Source organism: Triturus cristatus, chromosome 7 (assembly GCF_964204655.1).
Source record: "Triturus cristatus chromosome 7, aTriCri1.1, whole genome shotgun sequence".
In the NCBI taxonomy this organism is placed as follows: domain Eukaryota; kingdom Metazoa; phylum Chordata; class Amphibia; order Caudata; family Salamandridae; genus Triturus; species Triturus cristatus.
In genome coordinates this window covers 1,172,350,350-1,172,373,892 of record NC_140590.1, presented here as the reverse complement: position 1 = coordinate 1,172,373,892, position 23,543 = coordinate 1,172,350,350, and the positions used below count along the sequence as shown (strand labels likewise).

The following is a 23,543-nucleotide window of genomic DNA, read 5'->3' as shown; positions in this document are numbered from 1 at the left end:
TCTTAGTATTTTTGTTATTACTGTGCCTCATAGCCGTTTTAAACGCATTTGTAGAATTGTATTACGGCTAGAGTGCAGAGCTTGGGTACATTGTTCTGCAACAAATAGGAGGTAAAGTAGCAAAGAAATGAAAAACTCTTGACAGGTAAATTAATTTCCGCTAATTTCGTACAAATGTAGCAGTACTTGTGTTATACCTTCACCACTGTAAATCGGCGCCCTATTTGAGTTCGGCAACCTACTTTTTCGGCGTAAGCACAGGCAGTTTGGCAATCTGAAGCAATATCGCACAAACATATTTTTTTCTTTTGCTTTTGCCAATGCATTGCTTTTCAAATCTTGTTTTCAGAAGAGTCTGCTTACGTAGCTAGCATTCTTGGGTACAGTTGTATTGTGAGACACCAGATTGCATAGAGCGCACTATTTCGGGCTTCCCTGGCTTGGGCGCTGAGTGAAAGTGACGGAAGTTGTTCCATTATTCACATTACCCGCCAGCTCATTATTAAATAAGTATGAGTCTTGTTGCAGCAGAGCGAAGCAAGAGTGGACAAAGTGTCGCATTGTGCAGCGGCACCAAATTGAAACATAGTGTGTCCCAGCTCATGAAGGAGCGTGTGTGAGGCCGCGAGTGAGAGATCCAATCCCGGTGGGCAGGGCTAAAAGGAGACAGGGCGGCAACAAGGAGGGACTAAAAAGCCTCCTTTTCAATCCTGAGCCTGCGTTTTGCATGCAGGATGAGGCCAGCCAATGAGGAAGATGGGCGGGGCTTCAAATCCGCCTCCGAGAGCTTTGGAATCTGTATTGATTCCAAGAAGCTGTCGAATGCCCAGAGCAGCGCATGGGCTGCTTTCGACAGTCGAGACCTAAAAAGCACCTGAAGCCAGTATTTTTAGCCCTTATCCGTGTATATTTCAATCAGCACATAAAAATATTAAGTACTTGTAAATGTGTTATAGAGCTGCAATAATAATCCATGACTAAATAATTAAAGGAAATTAAGAGAAAAAAGTCATGTTATAAATGAATACAGGTGATTTTATTTACTGACCTATTTAGTATCACAGCCAGGCCTTTACAGACTCTTTAAACAACAATGGGCCAATATTTGTTCCTTGGAAAGGTGGCAACCCTACTCGCAATTTGCCTTTTCCCGAAATACATTCTACCTCTCTGATAGAAAAAGTCCAATACAAATGTAAGGAATAGGCAGAGTGGGGACCCAGGGGGTACTGGACCTGTGAAAAACCGGGATGTGGCAGAGATGTGGCGCAGCGGCCAGGGTGCCTGACTCCAGACTACAGGGTTCACGGTTCGATCGCTGGTGCCGGTGGTAGGTTAGCCCAACACCATGTGACTCTGGGCAATAGCTCGCTTAACTCCCAGACGGCCCCCAGCGCCCGGACACCACTTTGGAGGTAGCTGTGCGCTTTACAAATACTGGTATTTATTTCATAGGACCACAGACATTGCCCAGCACTCGGCAGTTTAAGAACACCACAACGTTTGGCGATTATACAGAGAAAGAGGAATTTAACATGTGCAGCTTGCAATTGTATTTGTGCCGTGACTGGGAGGGCAAAGGGTGATGTTTGGGTGGGCCTGGCCCACCCTCTAGAATCCGGCCTGAGTCCAAGAGCTGGCTTGTTCCCTGGCAAGAACCAGGCTCAGCCTGCCTGCATGCACTCGGCGCACTATGGTGCACCACAGTCAGCTCCCCTGTAAATGGCTTATAGTGAGAAACTGCAGAGAAAAGTGGCGTGAATGAGAGAACAGGAGCAATTGAGACTCCCCAAACACCACTATAGCGTCGACAGGCCAAGAATTGTTCAAGCAACAGTCTATTACTTTCAGAATTGAAACACGTTCAATTCTGATTAACAAAATCATTGTTGTTATTAGTTGATCTGACTCTGCTAACGCATTGGCAACTCCAATAACTCTGGCTTTTTCTTGGTGGATCTTTTTCATTGCTGTGTGATGGCTGGATACAGTGACTACAAACTCACCGAGAAAACCTCAAATAGTGGTCATTGCTTTTATTCAACTCACGAGAAAGAGTCACTTGAAGTGTGTCAAATTTGACAGTAGAATATCACTCAAAGATCGATTGAACAATTCGAAATTCACACGTAAGCGACCTGAAAACTTGGCAGCTATGTTGATAGTTCCTAGAAATCGTACACGGTCACACAGTGCGCACAAGTTGACGTCAGGGGTTCACTATCCAGAGCACACAATACGGTTCTTAATAAGACCCGCGGGAGTGCCTCGGCTGCTGCACCCCTGGGTGCTTTGCTTCCTCCTCCGGTCCTCTCAAGGGGGCGGGGGTGTTCCTCGCCGGTTACGCCCATCAGACTTCGAAGACTTGGAGGGGGAGGCGGTCCTAGCCAGAGCGTGAGGAGTCCGCTCTGTGCCAAGCAGCCGGCTACGTCCCGCTATCGGAGCGCGCACCTGTCCTGCCGGGCAAGGAGCCCGCGGGACCCGGAACCAGCTCCGGAGACCGGGCGCCTAAGGGAGGCGAAGGACGCGCGCCCAAGGTACGTACTTCCCTGTTCGGGGCAGCTTGTCCGCCTGCTCCTTTTTTATCGGTAATCGTGCCCTTGTTTTACTCCGTAATGAGGCGGGGAGAGTGTATTTTGGGCTCGTTACAGGTGTGGGGCTGGTGGCCTGGTACAGGTGCGGCGCTGAGGGGCTGGTGGCCTGGTACAGGTGCGGCGCTGAGGGGCTGGTGGCCTGGTACAGGTGCGGCGCTGAGGGGCTGGTGGCCTGGTACAGGTGCGGCGCTGAGGGGCTGGTGGCCTGGTACAGGTGTGGCGCTGTGGGGCTGGCGACCTGGTACAGGTGCGGCGCTGGTGGCCTGGTACAGGTGTGGGGCTGAGGGGCTGGTGACCTGGTACAGGTGCAGCGCTGAGAGCCAGCGGCGGGGCGTGAGCTGGAGCTGTTGTGAAAGTGAGTGAGTTGGAAGGAGAGAGTTGAACGAACTGATAACGCGGCATACTAATAACCCGCGGGCGAGAGTGTGAGGCTCTTCTGTTGTTGGAGAGGGTTCCTGGAACAGGGCCAGATGTTGGGTAGGGAAGTACACCAGGCGCCTAGAGTCATGTGTTTCACACAACTTAAGATAGTTCGTGTTCTGCGGCAGCTTGCACCGCCGCCTAAGTCCATTTGACGTGCACCCCGCGCATCCGCAGGTTCCAGCTTTTGTCGAATGATTGGCAAACGCCTTGATTTTAAATAGCACATCACCCACAACTAGTCTTCGCACAGAGGGCAGAGCCAGCTTCTGCACACGCTAAGCGCCTTGCACTGGGCTTGTTGGGGCATGAGGGCGCTCTTTGGGGGTGTGAAAAGCAGGACAAGACAGTCCCAGTTAGCCCCAGGGCAGTGTTTGCGGAACCTGGGATTTACAAGCTGCCGTGCATAGCAGTGTGACCAGGCGGGCAACTAGAGCCACACTTGGGGGGGGGGGGGGCGGGCATAGCAGTGTGACCAGGCGGGCAACTAGAGCCACACTTGGGGGGGGGGGGGGCGGGCGACGACGACTAAGTCTTCCAGCCATAGGCAGAGTGGCTGTAAGAAGGGGTGAAAACACAACAAAAGCCTCATTAACGAGTAAATGGTCTTTTAAAGACCTGTGAAGTACTCTGGTTCGGCTGCAATTAGACGGACGCCAGCCCGCGAGGCTGTCTCAGCCGGGCTGACAAACATGACGGGGGGGGGGGGGGCGGGCTGAAGCCCGGTGAGCCCAATGGGTGTTGCGCGCCTGGTGTGTACACAAACCTCTGCCCACACACATGACCAACGGGGAATTACAAGGGTGGGGAGCTAGTGTACTCAACCAGGAAATTACTGGCTTGTGTGATAATTCAATGTATTCGGATGTCAATAGCAAGTGGGCCATTAACTGGTGATCATGTAAAGCGCTCTGATGCCTTCGGGTCGAGTTCGCGCCATATAACCCCCCTCCCCCCCCAATAATAATAAATAGAGCACAGGCACGGTATTAGAGAACAGATAGAGGGATATTTTCAGCAGGTCACCCACAATGGGTGTCTTGCCCATTGTGTGCCGCTCTTAACCTGTGTGAACTCACCCACGTGTCCTTCAGCCACTGTGTGCCCCCTTCGCCCACTCTTGTAGCTCTCGCATATAAATGTTGAAACAAGTGTCTTCATCAACTCACTTCTCATGCGTAACATCATGTACAGGCTTTTTTTTTTTACTTTTACATTATGCGACTTGTATGTGGTCCTTTGTAACCTGTTACAAATTCATGAGTAAAAGTGACAGAATTCAAAAAGAAACCCCGGACTGGAGGGACTGTTCACATTTAAGTGTGGATAATCGAGAGCGCTTTACTGGGTGGATACTGTGGTGGTCCGAGGAAAAACCTAACGAGAGATGAGCCCCTCGCCACCTTGAGAACGCTGCTTCCTGTAACGCATCTCTACTAGTGGTTTAAAATACATATAGGGTGGGCTTTAGTTCCACCGAAAGAAAGTTTACTTTGTGACCTCATGCTATTTGTTGCACCATTTCACCATCCAGGAAATACTTACGTTTGAATGAATTAATGAAGAATTACGTATACATCTGAGAAGTAGACTCGATCGCCACATTCAGTTCTTTGTCTTCTATATGCGTCCTATACAGAAATAACTCCCTCTTCATTCCCCTCTCTCCCCTTTCTAAACGATCAGGTAGTGAGTCCAGGTCTTCCTCGTCAAAGTACTTGTGTCAAGAGGTAATGCTTCTGTGAATAGAAAATGGCCACCAAGGTAAAAAAAAAAAAAAAAAACAATTATACCACTTGTTACCCAACCCTCCAATACGGTGGACTTATTTTAACTATCACAAGAATAACATAAAAAGGAAGTCAGCCCTCTTCACTTGTGCAATACCATTCTCTACAGTATATTTGAAGCTGAAACCCAGTCAGGAAGGGAAATAGGGGAAACCTCAACTGTGGCAAGAAAGAACTGGACGTGGGAGTAAAGAACACTACGAGGAAGTAACTGGCTGTTACCTCCTCTTCAGTGTTCCCCACCCCTGCCCTCACTTCATGAGCTGATACCCAAGCACTTATGTCGAATTCATAAGCAACACTTGCTAATTTAACTACGGTCTCATAATTTTACAGACAAATATGGGAAAATAATGAAATGAAAATATGAGGGCGCTTTCTTATGTCATCATGGAACCCAAATGGTAGTCTAAAATGCAGCAGACACATTTCTGCTCCCTGTTGCAGCCTATGTTTCGTGAATGTGTGGGCGATGGACCAGGTAGCTGCCTTGTAGATGTCCAACATAGATGCGTCCATCAGTGACACCCACAAGGCTGCACATCCTCTTGTTGGCCTCCCTTCCACCTACCCCAACAATGTTTTCCCTTGTATTTCATAAACTGAAACGATAATTTGTTCTATCCATCTACTGAGAGTAGACCTGGGTTTTAATCCATTTCCTGCTATCTTAAATGTAACAAACAGCATCAACTTTCCTAAAATGAGGCTGTTTCAGACAGATCATTGGAGCTTGCTTGACATCCAAAGTATGCAAGCGTTCTTCCTCTGCTGAAGACTGGATAGAAACAAACACAGGCAACACTAAATCCTTGCTACAATGAAACTCTAAAGGAGCTTTGGAACCACATTGATGACTGGGGCATTACTTAACACTATCTGGTAATTATTTTTTAGAAAATGCTCCATACCTAAATATGTACCCAATTCTCCAGTCCTTCCAGCTATAGAAATAGCTACCAATAATACCCCTTTTGTAAGCTAGAAATTCGAACTCTGTCTTATCTAGTGTCCCAAACGGGCATTCTTGTAAAGGCAGAAATACTAAAGGCATATTCCAGGATCCAGTAGGGCTATGCCTCCTCAGTCTTTTCAGGAGAAACTCAACAACCTTGACACCAAAGGCTCTACGTTTTTAGGTCTCGCTTGACCCAGCGCATGCGCTGGTCTGGCGAGACTTATTATGAGGGCTCCAAAAAGTGCTACCAGGCCAGCCTAGAGCTACAGTGCATGTGCGCGGGCGCGCACCGCGCTTTACCGCGATTACTTTCACTTTCGCGGCCGCTTTGATGTTTGATCGTGATCGCAATCGCTATCACTTTCGCTTTGCATAGCCAATAGATCTCGCTTTTGGGACCTTATAAGTATTTAGTTATGAAACTGTTGCATAGCTAAACACTTATAAGGTCCCAAAGGTGAGACCTATTGGCTATGCCAATGCTGGTTTAATAGTGGATTTCTGATTGCTCTTATTGCTGCCCACAGGGCGCGGAAAATAGAGGCTGCTAATCCCAGCATGAATCAAGCCTTTTAGAAATCCAGGTGTTTATTAGGCTCTACTCTCAACGCAGAAGAGTGTCTGTCTCTACACCACTTGTCAGACGATTGCCAATGGCTAAAATATGAACTTTAATGTAGAGGGGTGCCTTGATTATTGTACTAAATCCATCACTTCTGTGGAACAACCGCTAGGTAATCAATTTAGCCTGTCAACCGCCTTGTCGCTAGATGTAGCCGAAATAACGCTGGCTGTGGTAGCTTGCATCCTGAGGTTACCCAATGAGGCTGGACTGCTAACTGTAAGAGCAGTGGGAGGTAGGAACGTTGCTTTCAGCACTGAACTACTAATAGAAGGGTTGCTTTGTCCTTCACAACCTTCTGTGACACCCGTAGGATCATGGACATTCGAGAAAACATATAGTAAAGGGCTTTGTGCCACTTGAGTGACATTGCATCTATACTCTATGCCTCCGGGCAGGGCATAATCGTGCAGGGCCTGGACAGCAGAGAGTTCTCCTTTGATGCAAAGAGGTCTACCTCTGGCAGACCAAACCCTTTCACTAACTGCTGGTATGCACTCTGCATCGATGACAACAGTTTAATCGTAGGAAACATTCCGCTCAAATGGTCTGCTGCTCAATTCCCCTTCCCTGGTAAAACCACTGCAGTTTGAGAGTGCAAATTGGCTTCTTCCCATGGCCCATTTTCCTGTGCCAGAACCTAAACTCGGCAACTACATTGATGATCGATGTAAATCATCACTACTTTTGTCTGTTCTGAACACAGTGATTTAGTAGCTGAGGAGTAAACTTCAAGAGTTCAAGGTGAACAGCTTTCATTTCCCTCCATTTGGATGAAGAATTAACTTTCTGAACTGACCAATTCCTCTGTACTGAAGTATTTTCCAGAGTGGCACCCGAGTCACCACCTTCTCACATTTATAGTAACTTTCCTAGTTGGGACCGCCTCTAAGAGAGATCCCTGTGATAGGTTCTCTTTTTTCAACCACCTCTCCCGTGCCTGCTGTATATGTGGATTAATTGGCACCTCCTGCTTGTACTGCTGTGACCCCAGGTCCCGGTGACTCAACCAATGGGTTACTGGGCCATACATGTGTAGCCTGGGCCAGGGTAGATTGGTCAAAGTGGGTGCATTAGTTCCTGTATTCTCAACCATTCCATGGCAGACTGAACCATGCAGGCTAGCAAGGGTGATAGTGTCTTGATACATTTTGTATTCCTTGCCAGTGGCAGAAGCACCTGTCCCACGACTGGCTTAAAATGGGCTCCAATGAACTAAAGACTTTGAGTCAGATGGGGCTTTGTATGGCTAAACAAAAATCTGTGTTGAACGAGATTGCATACTTCTTCCACATGCTGTTGAGCTTCTGAGACAAGAACAACATATGTGCCAGTCGTCCAAATTAGGAAGCACTGAATTCCCTTGTAATGCAGTACCACTATTTAAACTGCTGACACCTTTTTTAACACCCTAGGGGTAGATGAAAAGCCAAACAGAAGTACCTAAAACTGAAAATCTTCTCCCTGGACACAAAAACGAAGATACCTTTGAAATGCTGGATAGATCAACACTTAAAGATACACGTCAATTACCGGGAAATCTCCCTTTCCCATAATTAGCAGAATTGCTTGAAGTGTCAGCATCTTGAACTTCGAATGTGAAATACATAAATTCATTGTCTTTAGATCTGGTGCATATCAGCAATTCCCTGCTCGTATCTGTATTTGAAACAAATGTGAGTCGACCCTTTTCCCCTCTCTGATAGACTAGACTGGCACTACTGTTTTCTTCTGCTGCAACTTCTGTATCCCCACCTTGTAACACTTTTCTTTTTAGAGGATTGGCTGGGAGAGGAGTGGAAAACTAGGTAGGCCTTCTTAATGATCTGCAATGCCCACTGATTCTTGATTGAATTTTTCAATTGCTGTAAAAAAGATACTTGACCCGGCCCCCTACCAGATGCTGTTTTGATGTTGTGCCATAGTCGTGCTTTTGATGACGATTGTCCTGACCGGGCTTTATCTGAAAGAGGGCCAACCCGGTCACATTACCGTCCTTGAAAAGGTGGACTCGTGGTTCTGGAGGGAAAAGCAGGTCCACATTCTCTTTGATTTACAAAAAAATCTTAATCTTGTTGACTGTTATGTTGTTGCCATAAGCGTTCTGTTTTTAGCCAACTCAACCATATTTTCCAGCTATGTTGCAAACAATTTTGCACCAGAACACGGATTCTGAATTACCAGACTCTTCTGAGCTGCATCTGCCTTACAGGACCTCATCCAAATGTGGTATCTGGCAGCAGTAGCATTACCTGCCACTAGTACTGACGTGCTTAGGGGATCAACAGCTACTGCGGAGAGTAAGTGTACCTGCTGCTCCATCATAACTAATGTTGGTGTCAATTCAGCTCAGTGTTCCTGATGATATGACTGTCTTTAAATGTCCTTAATGAGTGACCGAATTGCATCTAGAGTATGCTGTTGCTCTAAAAAGATTAGATGAGACATAGGCCAGTTTTGCTGCCAGGTTTATCCTTTGACTGGGGCAGCCGGAGCAGTCTCTTCTGTAATTATAGCACTGTGAGTCACTATCTCCCCCTGAAGAGGGTTCTCTTTCACCACTGGTGGGAAATCATCTAGGAAATCTGAATAGGATATCTATTCGAACAGAATCAAGAGGAAGAATAGTTGTCTATTTATTTCCTCTTCATATCCATGACATTTTTAATTGCACACGTAGTGATAGTGTTTCGAGTTATTTTTACTATTATAGAGAAAGTCTTAACTTTTTTCCAAAAGCAGAATACCAGCAAAGACCGTATTTTCCCATATACGCTGCAGAACCTCAGTCCCTTGTAAGAACCTTCCCTTAATGTCTTCCTCCTCAGTATCCTGCCCACCAGATAGGTATAGACAATTTTTCTTGCAGGAGGAAGGATTGTCCCTGGTTTTAAATGTTGCAGTCATTGCCATTTCAATCATGCGCCCTTGATCTTCTGTAGATGGAGCGAATTCAGGGGAATCATCGCTTTCGGGGTCAGGCTTACCCATCATCCAAATGGCGCCTCTTAACCCAGCACTACTTGTACTGCTCTATTTTCTGCATACACACAGCCACAATCACCCACACAACACTGTAACTCACGATCTACAAAAATCCAAGTGACTTTCTCCCTCCTTTATGTTGCTAAGCAACATTGACTCTCGCGAAGTGGCGCCATTACAGAGTCAGGCAGCTGCATCCACATAATTGAATAATCCCCACTTGTTTCCCTCCAGTAGAAGTGTTCCAAGTAAACAGAATGCACGCTGATCCAAAATTGTTCTGCTGAAGCAGGACCGCAGTAGAACTGCCACAGTTTTGTATTACGAGAGCAGCGGCTTCCATGCTGTCCACAATACTTCATACAGGCCTGCTGAAACAGGACCTCTTATGCTGTTGTATTAGCTATGACGTCGCTATAGAAGAGGCTTTTGTCTACTATAGACTTAAAATAAATGTAAATCAACATTATCACCAGTACCCAGTGAACATACTTGCACAGAAACAACAGAACATGGAGTGAGGTGGTTTGCCTTCCATTTATGTTGCCTTCCATTTATGTTAATCATATGATCGGCAAAAGGAGTTGGCAATATGGGAGGGATGGGAAAACAAGTGATTTTTTTACCTATGTATTTTTTTGTCTTGATGACCTGTTATGTCCACAAAAGTATTCTCTCATGAATTAAGGGTTGCGGCGAGGAAGACGGATGAGGACATAATGGGTGGCACCCTCCACTTTTCAGCAGTGCTGCTATACTTTTATTAGGATTTTACTCATATCTAAACTGAGTAGTTTGGCTAATAACAGATTGCAAGTATTTTGCATGCGGGCTCCCCTAATTGTAATAATCAGCCTCTAGCACTTCTGAGAGTGATTACATGTCATGAACAGAGATGCTGAATTAGGACACAATCACGTAATATATGTAATACGTTGTAGGTATATGTAAATAATTATACCATTAACCATCATTTATAACGCATACAATTCAAACTGACTAGCTTCTTGTAACTTAATGATTGGTGTTAATTACTGCCCAACTTAATGGCACATGGCCCTCTAAAGAAGGATTTAACCTTGCAAGTTCATACTCTTGCCCTGCGTATTACATACAGGTTTTCCCAGCGCATGACATGCATAACCCAATGAGAGCAGTCTTGCCGGGGACTGGAGCATGTTACCTGCAGGTTTTAGCTGGTCAATGCATGAACTCGATATGGTGTCTCACACGAGTCAAGCCTATGGTCTGTAGATGGTTCGCTGCAAACTGATGGCTTCTACATTTTGAGTGTCTCACCTGCGTGGAATACCCTGCACTTGAAGTTTTGGCAGTGCCCCCATGGATCTTTGACCTCTTTAAAAGGCATTGCTGTACACAAAAAGTGAAGTAATTGCTACAGTAGTTCCCTATTCTGTAGAGACAAATGATTAGCAGATTTAAAAAATAATCTGACTGTGCGCTTGTCTGTGTCTTGATGAAGGTGATGACTACTTGCATACCACTGAAACGTGCATTAATGCTTTTTATTGTTTTACTGGTTTGGACCACAGTAGTGTGACCATGTCACTCCAGGTCATTACACTGTTTCCAGTCCTGGACTTCTGTTTTACAGTCTAGTGCATTCTGGGTGTTGAAGTCTTGTTTTGCTTCCATTTAAGTAATTAGATTAACACACCTGAAATCAACGATTTGTTGGTAAAAATTTAAGACTAGAGCGAGACTGTGTTCATAGTGATTTGGCGTGCAGTGGTCCTCTTTAATGGCAATAATTTGACAGATGAACCAATTATTGACCAGGATCCCATTATTTCCAGAAATTATATTTTAAAGTATGATTGTACGTGGATGTATTATTATTTTTGGGCTAGGGAGTTTCTTTGTTTTTATAATGTTGATTTTTGGACTGAAAATACTTATTTTGAACTTATTGATGACTTTGTTACTATGAATTCCAAATATATGAAAACATTTAATGAAGTGTTTAAAAATAATTGAATCTCTCTTCATTAGGTGGGAAAGAAAGGTTTTATTGACTTAATTGAGCATTACATTGTTTTTTGGGGGGTATTTTCTATATGTTTTGGTTGTTATATCGTTGTTAGTGAGAGTCCCTTATTTTAAAGTACAGAGACATTTGCCACCTGAGCCATTTTACCATTATTAGGGGTTGAAACCTGCTACACAGCAAATCACAGACGAGGGCCCTGTATTAGTACTTCAAATCTGAGACAGTGGTAACAACAAGGGCCTTGTGAAAAAGTGCATGCTGGCTAGTGTTTGAGAACTATTTATGTTTTAAATAACCACGACTGGGTTCCACTGTGACTTTCCAAATTGTTCCTTCAATTTCACACATTTCTATGAAAAGGTTGAAATGGAGCAGTCCTTTGATGTCACATGAGAGGACTCTTGTTACTGCTAAGGGTTCTAGTTACACATGCAATGTATAAGTTACATCATTCAGTTTTGCTCTTTGCACCCACTAAATGGATAAGAAGGTAATATTTTATTAACAATGTTCAAGAAAGAGACAAAGCACTTTTATGTGTCTTGTTTACATAGGCCATAACTTATGTTGTTTCCTTACTCGCGCTTCTTAAGCCAGGCCTTACTCTTTAGTCCATGTCCCTCAATTATGTTTTGTGGTTCTTCAGGGCATCCATCTTGTTTTCTTCTCACTTAAGGGACTGCTTGAGATCTTTGCTCGAGTCATGCATGAGAACTGTTGTGGTTCTCAACTTGAGAGCAAGGCTGTAGCCATGACGCCGTTCCCTCCTTCACCTGCGCCCTAAATGCTATGCCATTAAAATTAGCTGTTTTCAAAGGACTAGCTTTAGAGTGAAATACAAATTCCTTCCTGCTAAGTCTAACTCTACAAGGACCAATAATTTGATCAAGAAACAAGCTACCCCTGAACCCTGCTAGGAAGTTTCATGTCTGCCTGAAATGCTTGTTTATGGATTGGAAGCATCTCAGCAGCATAGGTGGGCATCAGGATCACCCAGGGAGCAGTCTGTGGATTCCTGAGATCCTGGAGCTGCTCAACTAACTGGGAGCTGCTATGCCAGGGCGGAGAGCTGACAAAACTCCAACTCGCACCTCTGAGTATTCACCATGTAAGGTGGGCATAAACGACACAAATGCTTTCCCCTTGTATGCAGCATGTCTGCACATAATGGCAAGTCAAACCACTTCCTTGGATCCCACTTGTGATGAGACAGTGTGTGGTGCCGTCTTTTACCTCTGCAAAGTAGTGATGTGACCGAGCAACTGGCAGCCCATTTCGGATGCAGGTACTACCTTAGAGTGAGAGGTAAGTAAGCCACCAAATTGATAAGGGGAGACGAGTAATGAGTCTTTCGAGGCCCTAAGAACCAAATCGCAAGCAGAGCCAACAAAAAATCCACCATTAAAAATACCTGTAGGTTCAGTGGCAAGAGAAATATGCACATTTTTATTATATTCATACTTGTACTGTGTTGCAGAAATTCTACATTTACAAGATAATGCTAGTTTTATTTTTGTTACAAAATTATATACACTTGGGGTAGAGCCGGCAGAGATTTGCTTTGTCAGTGGTTCCTCCTAGAGCCAGACCTTTAGCTTGAACCTTGCTGAAGCCCACCTTGGCTCATCCACCTACAGTGACAGCGGGTGCTCAATATAGTAAATACCCAGATGCCCCGACCACAACCCGCTGCTGCCGCTTGGCCAAGCCGCAAGTCCGAGAAAGAGGAATCCATGAGGTGCAAGAAAAACCTGTTCACGAGTTACTGAAGTGGAGATGCAGTCCTCTCAGGCTGCTGTAACCTTGACTAGAAGTTATGACTCCTGAATGGAGTTTAAAAACTGTACCTTAAATGGCAGTTTTTAAAGCCGTAGGCCAGTTTTAGGTGCCTGCTACAGACAACTTTAACGGTTTGTTGTCGATAAACCTATTGTGTAAATAGCAGTACTTCTAGTGGGTCCTGGGTCATCCCATTGCTTATCATTGGTAGACTTTATTGTCAGTCTTGCTTGCTCCTCATTCGATCTTTCCTTCCTCTTCTTGTGTTTGTCCTTGCCCTGGAGCATAGCTGCTTTACTGTGTTTCGGTTTGCCGTATCCTTTCACTGCTTTTCGCTACCACACCAGTTCCTCTGATGCTTTGCTGCCCCCCTCGCTGCTCCACCATTACTTTTCGACCACCCTCACTCTAGCACATCCCTTTTGTCCCTCCTCTTCAGGTACCACTTTTTTTTACTTTTTTTTACTTTTGTTAGGGGCCGAGCAGCTGCACACTTTTACTAGCTTCACGCTCCTTTTAATTTTGTCCTTCTATGCTTGCTTTTTTTTGTAACTACACTTCCCATTGACATCGGCCATCAGCCTTTTTGGAATGGTACATTAAAATTATGGAAATATCACAAAATAGCTGCTGGTGTGGTAGAAGGTGTACACCTGCATCGTGACGACCCGTGCATGCCATCATGGCCATCTTGGTATGCTTTTTCATTCGGAAATCTATTTCAAAATGGCTAGCCATGCACCCTCCTGCAAATCCCCACCAGGCATTATGATTATTTTTTTAAATGATATTTTTTTACTACGTTTATTGGAGTCTTAGTACACCCTGGGACAGTAGAAAACAGCTACTGCCATTTTGGGTACCGAGTTACAGATCAGTCTTGGTAGTCTCACGCATTCGTCACCGACAGTGATGTACTGGAATCTTGTACCCCTGGGGCAACAGAAAACCTGAATTGCAGATTGTAATTGCATTTATATAGCGCTTACTACCCTTGACGAGGCGTTGAAGCACTTTTTTGACAAGTAGCACACTACTCCGAAACCCATAAAGGATTAGTGGTGAATTAGTATAGTAAAATATATGAAAGTAATTTGAGTGGTGGATATTAGTCAGTTATTGATGCTACTTAGAGTTCACTCAAACCTGAATAGACTCATTTAATCCCTAGTTGCTGGTTTCCAAAGTGACCTTGTTCTGATGACTGCTCGTTCAAGGTGCTTCTGTTGTAGCCCTTGCTACACTGCTTAATATCAACTACTGTTATTTCTAGTTCTTTTAAAAAACAGAAGTGCAGAAAGAAGCACCAGATAAAAAAAAAATCGTTTTGCTGTTCTTTACCTTTGACTATTTATAGTATGTCTGCATTGCAATATAGAAGTCGAACTGTTTTTCTGCAGGCCCATAACACTGAGCCTGGCCTTGGACTGAGTGATTCAGAATTAAAGGAAAGACTGAGCCTCTCAGAGCTTGCTCGTCCGTTAACATTGACCCAATTCACTTAAAAGGCAATATCTGCTATCGTTGTTACATTATGATACGCGATAGCAAAACATTTGGGGTTCATAACTTGTGTATTGTAATTAACACATTACTTCTAATTTAAATGATAATGATCATCTACAGTACATATGAAAACTACTAACATAATTTACCATTGAGTTTAAATTCATTAATCAGAGCTTGCGCCCTCACAGGCTAAGTTAGGTTTAAAACAAAAAGCTTGAATAGAAACAATAATTACAGAAACGAGGTGCTTTGAACAGAGTCCTAATAACACTAAGCTCTAGATTTACCAAATGTTGACGTTTCTTTTCCAACTACCCGTATAAACCTAACCACATGGCTAATTTCGTTGATCCTAAAACCAGTTCTAGGTGTATACAACAGTGATCTAATACCAACTTTGTTGACCAAAAGGCGCAAGTCTTGACATATGCAAACAATATTTTTGACGATCTCCTTTGATTTCTACATGTTGGAAATTGGAGAATAAGGGAACAAAGAAACCTATTAACTGTAGCAGACAGGCTTTCGTTAGCGCACTCATGTCTCGTGATAACATACGATTTGAATGTGTATTTATTGTTCATTTTTTGGTAAAAGTAAGAATGTCTCTAAAGTTTTGAGTGATAACTTTGGGTACCAGAATTTTGCAGCCCAACTCTTAACACCTCCTCACACCATATCTTCTCCCACCTCCCTTCAAACCCCTCTCCCAGTGAATTTATTGATGAAATGAAACTAATTACTAAAGTAGAGGTACACACAAAAAGTAGTCTATTAATTCAAGCCATTAATATTAATAATATGTGGATTTATAGAGCGCTTGGTCACATCACACCAGTGTGTCCCAGTGACAAGACCCTGAGCCAGCTGCAGTAGAACCCAGCAGAAGCCAGAGGAAGGCCCAAGTCAGCAGGTATGTGGAACTGAAAAGCCAGGTTTTTAAAGATTGCTAAACCGGGTCTCAAGAAGTTCGGCTCTTAATGGAGCTGGAAGGGAATTCCAAACCAGACCCTCCAGGAAAAGGAGCGAGCCCCAAGTCTGGCCCTCCGGATCTTGGGGATCTGCACAAAATTAGCCTCAGAGGATCTCAACTGGCGCCACGGGGAGTAAAACTGTATCAAGGGGCAGAAGTATATGGGACCCTTCGAGGCCAAAATCCTGTGACAGAAGCAGAGAGATTTAAAACGATTTCTCTTTTCCAGGGGAGGCCAATGGAGAGTGGCTAGAGCTGCTGTGACAGAAGCCCTTCTTGGGAGGTTGAGGACCAGATTGGCCACAGCTCTTTGCACTCTTAGCAGCTTTTGTAAGCTCCCGTTGGTGGTTCCCAGGTAAACCACATCACAGTATTCCAATTGGGATGTGATCAACACATGAACCACAGTTTTGTGTGATTCAATGGGGATAAAGCCCAGCATTTTCCTTAACATTTTTCAAAGTGCCAAAGCACTTCCCTGCTACACTACTGATTCGAGGTTTGAAAGAAAGATTGGAATCGAACACAACTCTTGCGTTTTTGACTTTCAGTTTAGGTTCAGGGATCTGGCCAGACGTGTCACGCCACCATGCTGTCGCTTATATAGATGGAGACTTGCCTATGATCATGATCTCGGTTTTATTGGCGTTTATCTTTAAGCAGATCTCAGTCATTGCTAGAGGCCAGTTCCACAAGGCAGGATTTAAACTGGTGGTCCGAACTGTCCTCCATTTGAGTCACGATCAATTGCGTATCGTCTGCACATGATACCCAACTTCAATAAGAAAATCTTCTTGCTGTTCTTCATTCATTTCCAAATGCTTCATGCATATCTTCTTTTCATAATCAATTGATAGGATTAGTTGTGGCTCAGTCTAAACACATACAGCTGGAGCCTTTACTGTAGCTGGTGAGAATGAACGGACATTAATTGGTGAATATTTTTCTTGTGTACTTCTCTTTTAGTGATTAGTTTCATGTCTCTAGAGTAGTAGGGGTATTCTTTTAAATGAGTTTCTGAGACATTTTTAATTTGCCCTTTTAGCATATCTAGCAATGGTTAACGGGAGTCGAATAGCAACCTCTTCAGTGCGTCATGTGTTTTGGCGATTGCCTATCTCAGCTTCCAATCTAAGAGTGAGTCCTAGTATAAGCAAAAAGAAGCAAGGTATTGCAAGGGACTGAGGTTACTTTGTTTCTCGCAGATACAGAAGGTTGACTAGGTGTGCTTAATTAGATCGCAGAATTTTTTTTGTCGCCTGCAGTTGTTCTACCCTTTTAATGTCCATCTATTGGCCCATCAGTCAGATGAAAACCTTGATCACTTGCTTGCCTTAAAGAGTGGTCGAGTGAGGAGCAGAACGGGCGGGAGCAAGGAGTATACTGTGATCTTGCTGCATGTAACTGGGACTTGATTTATGTTGCAAGAGGATATGTGTAATTTGATTCTTAGGGTGGAGCTGAAGTTGTTCCTCACACTAATTCGTATTGGTGTGGTGGTGGTTCTATTATTCGGAGATACTTGGACTCCCCCACAGTGGTGTGTCACCAGTAATAAGGTCTTCATTTCCCAAAACATTTTGATCGCATGTGCGGATTGTTTACAGGGTATGCTTCCAGTATCTTTTAGCCTGTTTCCAGTTTGAGGGGGTGTTTTAACCGTGGATGGAAGGCATGCTTCAAGGAGTAACTGAACGTCTTTGGCAAATGGTTTTCCTGTTGAGTTGGCTTGAGGTCCTGAACAGAGAAGCGCAGGATTACGTGCTAGGAATCAACATGTGAACTGCTCATGTAATCTGTGCTGCACATGACCTCTGTATTACAGAAGCCTGCTCTGTGGCTCATTCATACTTGCACTCTTGAATTAGGCTAAAGACTACGATTTTCTTAAAGGTAAAACATTTTTTATTTTTCCACTTAACACTTCCTTGACATCAATGTAATTTAATAGGAAAATTAATTTCCCTCAATTCCTTTTTTTCTTTTTCCCCAATGTTTCCTCATAGATGTTCCCAGAGTGTTGCCATGCACTCTGCTCCTTCAGATTTCTGCACTGTACAGTGTGTTGGAAAAGGCTGCTTACTGCTGTATGTGTTCTCATATGTGTGTACAGGAAGCTTGCGCTGCTGCTGCTTGTGCTGCTCCATGTCTCCAGTGTTAAAAAAAAAAAATGTTTGTGCTCACACTCTTATTTACCTCCTCACAGGTACAGAATCCCAGCCATGAAGTTCCACGAGCGCAGTGTGATCCCCTACTGCCATGGCCACTCTCCAGTGGACAAGGAGGGCTACTTGAACAAGAAGGGCGAATTGAACACTTCCTACCAGCGCCGCTGGTTTGTCCTGAAGGGGAACCTGCTCTTCTACTTCGAGCGGCGTGGAGAACGTGACCCTCTGGGCCTCATCGTGCTGGAGGGATGCTCGGTGGAGCTTTGCGAGTCAGACGAAGAGTTTGCCTTTGCCCTGGTGTACAATGACCCAGGCTTACGCATGTACAAGATGGCGGCCGAAAGCCAGGCTAGCTTGGAGGCGTGGATCAAGGTGCTCCTGGCCGCCAGCTACAACTACCTCAAGATGCTGGTTGGTGACCTGAAGCGCCAGTACGAGGAGCTGAGCCTGCTCACTGGCAAGGCTGCCATTCCGGGCAATGGTCTGCTGTCCCCAGACTCCCTGCTCTGGGGTCCGCAGGGAGATGGGATGGTCAAATGTAATATGAGCAACACTGGATCAGGAGGCCCGGCCAAGCCCCCAAAGAGGTCGCCTAAAATGTGGGCTAAGAGAGTCCATCCTGCCCCATGTGGGGTCAGACTAGAGGCCCCTGGCCAGTTCTTGGAAGTGGTAACTGGCAATGCTGCACCTCTTCCACAGGGCAAGGAAAATGGTTTGGAGGACTTTGCACTCCTCCACCGGGTGTTTGGAGAGGAGGTGGTCCTCCTGAGGAGGGCGTGGCAGGAGAAGCAGGTTGGGCCAGGCATACCAGACGGAAAAGATGAGGACCTGATAGATTTGGGGTAGTAGTTCTTGTTCGTGGCAGTGCTCCATAAATTGGCGTAGGTAGGTCTAGGTTTGTTGAAGTTATTGGAAACTTTTCGGCCTGCTTTGTACTGTGGGGGGGGGATGCTGAGGGTATAATATTTGCACACTCCTGAACATTTCTCTTTTGGATAAGATAATCCTAAATAATTATATTAGTAGAAATTAACGCATTTCACGCTGGTGGGGAGCAGGTTGCTTGGAAGGTTTGCAGGGAGTGAAGATAGTGGACTGGTCTATACCATTTTTCTTTGTGTGCCCACACTGTGGCGTGATTCCCTACTGGGAGTGGTGTGATTATTGGTCATAGTGTAACTCTGCTGGAGAGTGTAACCCCCGGGATGGTAGAGAGCTGTTTTTCAAAAGAACCTAAGAAGGAACTTGCAGGATGGAGAGCACTGCGTGCCTGCTAGGTCCTTGCCATTGAAAGGAAAGCGGTGTAGACCCAGAGCGGCCTTACGCCTCTCGGTAGCTGCATGTGCAGGTCATGGCCCTGATGCCCAGGAGTCCACGAACCTTTGAGAGCTTAGTAGGCCCATGTGCCACTGGTCCTTCAGGGATGCTATACTGGCCTACGTTGTATGGTCCTCCAAGGAGAGCTTTAAAGGTCTTAGTTTCCTCACCTCCATTACCTCTCTGGTGGAGAGCAGTCCATCACCATGACCTAGTCTTTGAGTACAGTGGGCCTCTCTTCCAACCACCTCGTGCAGATCTGTGAATGCCGCAGTGTCACCTACACTCCTCAGAAGCCCCGCTGGCAGGTATACCTGGCTTTATTCTGAAGCTTGCCTTAAGGGAATGAAAACAAACTATGCCATGGACTAAAAATACAAAGAGACGTATATCACAATGGAATGTTTCAGCTTTCTGCGTATTGCCAATAAATGAAGTCAGGTAGTGTGTGTGTGTGTGTGTGTGTGTGTGTGGGGGGGGGGGGGGGGGGGGGGGTTGGTTGGTGATAGTCATTAACTGGTGGTTGTACAGATTGGCCTTTTGGCTGCTACAGTGTCAGAAGCCAACCTATCCCTTCCCCTAACCAAAAAACACTTTTTTTGCACTAGGGCTCTCACACAGGATACCCACAATATTTGTTCCTTTTCAGTGAAAGGTGAGGGAGGGAGCGAGGCACTGAGAGACACTTTCTACCTTATTTACAAGGGCAATATTTTGTGGGCGTGTAGAATAAAAATGCGGAATTTGGGCCCATCCCCTTAATGCTCCCCAATCCGTGTTTAATGTACAACCATCTTGCACTTTTACAAAATGGACTACTTCCTGCAGAGGCATCATTGGCGGTAAAGCTATTGTGAGGCTGGACATCACTTGAAGTCAGAGCAGGGGAGCAACATTGCTGAAGCCTCAAGGGTGTAGCTGCAGGCTAACATTTTTTTATTTTTTATTTCCCTTCAGCGCTTTCTCTTTTTTTTTTTTTTAACATTACAGCCAGAACTCGAAATGTAAGCTAGACCTATTGGCTTCGGCAGAACTTTGTTTTATCAGATTTTAGTATTTTTTTGGGATGCTGCGTTCCTCTGCCGATTGTAACTTCTGAAGAATTGGCATCTCTAGCAGCAGCACCCGTGTTGCCAAGAGAAACCAGTCTGCAGAGCGCATTCATTGTCACAACGTGTGGCCTTCATTCAGGTTCCGGAATCACAAAAATCCAGTAACATTTGTAGTTTCTTATTGTGCCTGTTAACATTTGAGTCAGGATGTTTCGAATTTTGTCTCGAAACGAGGTACAGCAGCTTTACACATGTTATGGTTTGAATTATTGCTGAGCCGAAAATAAATGCACGAGGCTTTGTAAATATCGTGTCCAAATTTTTCAAATGGTGCATGTTTTTATGATGTTTTTCTACTTAAACTAATTAAAAGCACTTGAACCAACAGTTGTGCAAGTAATTATCAAGCCAGAACCGTGGGTGCAAATACTTTCGTCCATAGGCCTTAAACTTGGCTTTTCGTGTTCTTTGTCGCCCTTCAGCACCCAGTACTAAAGGTCAGCTTTACAGCAGTTCCTTGGAACAGAAGCAAGCACTCCAGAAGGCCACTGTGCCGGCCATGCCAGCTTGCTTAACATTCTTGAAAAATATTCAGAGGGTGTTACTGAGCATCCCTGAAAATGAACTTGTTGATTGTTTTAGGAAGAAGAGCTCAAGATGGACACTGTGCCTGCCATGGCACAACTTGCTGAGCTTAGCACTGATATCCCATAGCCAGGGCCACTGGAATTATGTGGCAGCGGTGGGCCAAACGATGCAGCTGGGTTAAGTAACTTATGCGACAAGAAAAGGCAAATTATACTGCATAGTTCGGCACATTTTGTGATAGTATTACTTCATTATTTTGTCGTTTTTTTACTCTTGTTAACACTTTATGGGCATTGGTTGCACCTCATTAGCATCTGTTAAACATCCAAATATAGCAATAAGCAACAGAACAGTGGCCAGTCGACCTTTGCAAAGGGTCTTCCACTGCACTGCAACACTTGTCGCTGCGTTTATAGTAACTTTAGAACTGTTTAAGCTTGGAACAAAGTTTTTGTTAAAATGTGCAGATTATGCAACTGATGAATGATTATGTGGGAATTGCGGCAAAGTTATAATTATATTAAAAATACTGCAGCCGCACAATCTCATTATTGCAGTGACCCCACTCGTAGCCAAACAACCGGCACAGATACTTTCGACTAGTGCACAAACGGGACCCAAGAAATTGCATGTTGCTGGTTTATTTAAAACTAGATAACAGATTAATTTACAAGCAACCCAAAAGCAGTCCGTGATGAAACAAACTAAGCTGGCTGCCAACCTAACTAACCAACTACCATCAGGTGTACATGTCAAATACAGAAGTAATACAATAGACTTACAAGTGGTTACCCTGCATCTGGAGTCCAAAATCCAGGAGGCCATAGCACCCACCGTGGTGGAGTGATGGATCGATTACAGGCCAGCCCCCCCAACCCTCAGCTGCACAGGCTTGGGCTGCACATGGGGCACATAGGTGCTGTCGCCTTCAGTTGAGCTCCCAGACATATGCTGCCAGGGTATTCTGAGCATTCCCTCTCTTAGGCACAGATTTCTTGGTTTAGTACCTCTGACGATGGATCACCTTGTAACTACCAAGTCTCCTGGTAAACAGCTGCCAGCACTGGTTCCTCCCGTTGTCCATCACCTACGGCCTCTTGTTAATGACAGCCAATCTGCTCTAATGGTTCCTGTAAATCCAATAGGAAACGTTCCGTGTTTGTAGCTGCTATTTGAACCCCATCATCCAAAAAGTAGCTGTTCCCTTGAACGCTGATGGGGTTGTCTTAAGAAACCTATGGTACCAGAGAGAGTGGTGCTGATCAGACCATCCCACCTCGCACACCTTTGTCATTCTTGGAGCGGAATGCCTTCAGACCAACCCCCGCATTGGAAAGCTTTATATGCATATCATTGCCTTTCTCGCCGTAAGTGCGCCGGGCATGCTGAGACTTGGGTCCTGGGCTCATTGTGCCACTGGATTCAAGCTAGCCTGGCTGATGAGGGATAATGCCCTGAAACCGGTCCCAGGATGCTTGTTTCTGGTCCAGGGAGGACCTGGCTTGGCAGTTCGGGCTGTACTATTCCCATGAGGCACAGGGTCAACACTGATTTGCATATGGCTGGGGCTGGCTTGGTGAGCAAAAGAATGATGGATTTAACCGAGATATCTCGACTGGGAGGTGAATGTTTTATTAGTTCCACATTCCGGCCATCATTTGTGTGACTTTTGCTTATATGCATTATTGGCATTTGTATGCAAAGGGTCTGAACTATGTTGTCGAGCTTGGATTTGTTCCTCAGCTTGACACACCTGGAGGCTCCCAAGAATGCCAGTGCAAAGGCAGCTGGGAACGATGCTGCTTCATAAGCAGGGCAGGTTACTGCACCAACACAGCCCAGCAGGTCCTTAACGACCGGGAATTCAGTTGGGGTCCTACTATCTGGCTCTGCGTTAAGACTTTTCCCAACCTTTCAGAGCTGCTCGCAGGGGTAAGGAGATTGTAGGGTAAGAGTTTCCATGCATTTTGGAGTGATTGGCTACTACGTCTTCCTGTGTATTTATCCAAGCATGACATTTCCTTGCTCCTTGGCTCAATAAAGCAAAATCCTGAACTCTACCCTCTAAATAAATCAGGACTCCATTGTTCCTGGCTTTGGGATCCCAGAGGAATGTTCTGGTGCTAAAGCACTACCTCTAGTAACCTGTATGTGCACCAAGCAAGTGAAAACTCCCTGAATCGTGGGTTCACTGCAAGAGATCTGCGGAGAAAGGTGCTATCTTCAGGCCCACCCATGCAGCTGCAAACTTGAAAGTAAGAGAACGCATCAGCCTGTTCTCTCTGCTGATTTAGTACCAGGAGACAATTGGCACAATGCAAGTAGATTGGGAGCACCACTACACTGTTACCAGATGAGAAGCGGTCACGTCTAGTAGACCAGATGTAGGTCAATAAATGAAAAGCAGTCACTACGGGCACTAGTTCTAACACTGATGTTTGCAGTGATCATCTGCACCAGTTACCAAACTCCTCCCTACTGGAAGCATCTGTGAAGACAGCTTTGGGCTGGAAGCCCATGGTGACGTCCAAAGGAGTGAGCCATTGTATTGCTATAGAAACTAGTGGCAAATCCACAGGTCTTCCTTGAAGCCAAATTAGGTGGTTCTTCTTGGTTATGTTCGAAGTAACTTGGGCCATCCTTCTGGTACAGACTGTACTTGCCAGGGTGCCTTGCTGTGAAGTGGAGGTTCGCCAAAAGACTTTTAATCACTGTTGGTATTGTCTCCTCCCAGCCAGTAGTGAATCATTTAAAGTGGCAGCCTAGAACTAGCATGT

At 45.0% G+C, this 23,543-nt stretch overlaps 1 protein-coding gene across 1 annotated transcript; it reads left to right on the top strand.

Moving 5' to 3' along the window:
• Nucleotides 1-2,288: 2,288 nt before the first annotated feature.
• LOC146811356 (sesquipedalian-1-like) lies at nt 2,289-20,484 on the top strand. The gene is made up of 2 exons (XM_085618471.1): nt 2,289-2,537; nt 17,848-20,484. Exon 2 carries the CDS (start codon nt 17,864-17,866, stop codon nt 18,653-18,655), a length of 792 nt encoding a protein of 263 aa, XP_085474597.1. The 5' UTR covers nt 2,289-2,537; nt 17,848-17,863; the 3' UTR covers nt 18,656-20,484.
• The last annotated feature ends 3,059 nt before the right edge of the window (nt 20,485-23,543 follow it).

Coding starts and splice junctions, on each gene's coding strand:
- LOC146811356 (XM_085618471.1), top strand. CDS start 17,864: ATGAAGTTCCACGAGCGCAGTGTGATCCCCTACTGCCATGGCCACTCT.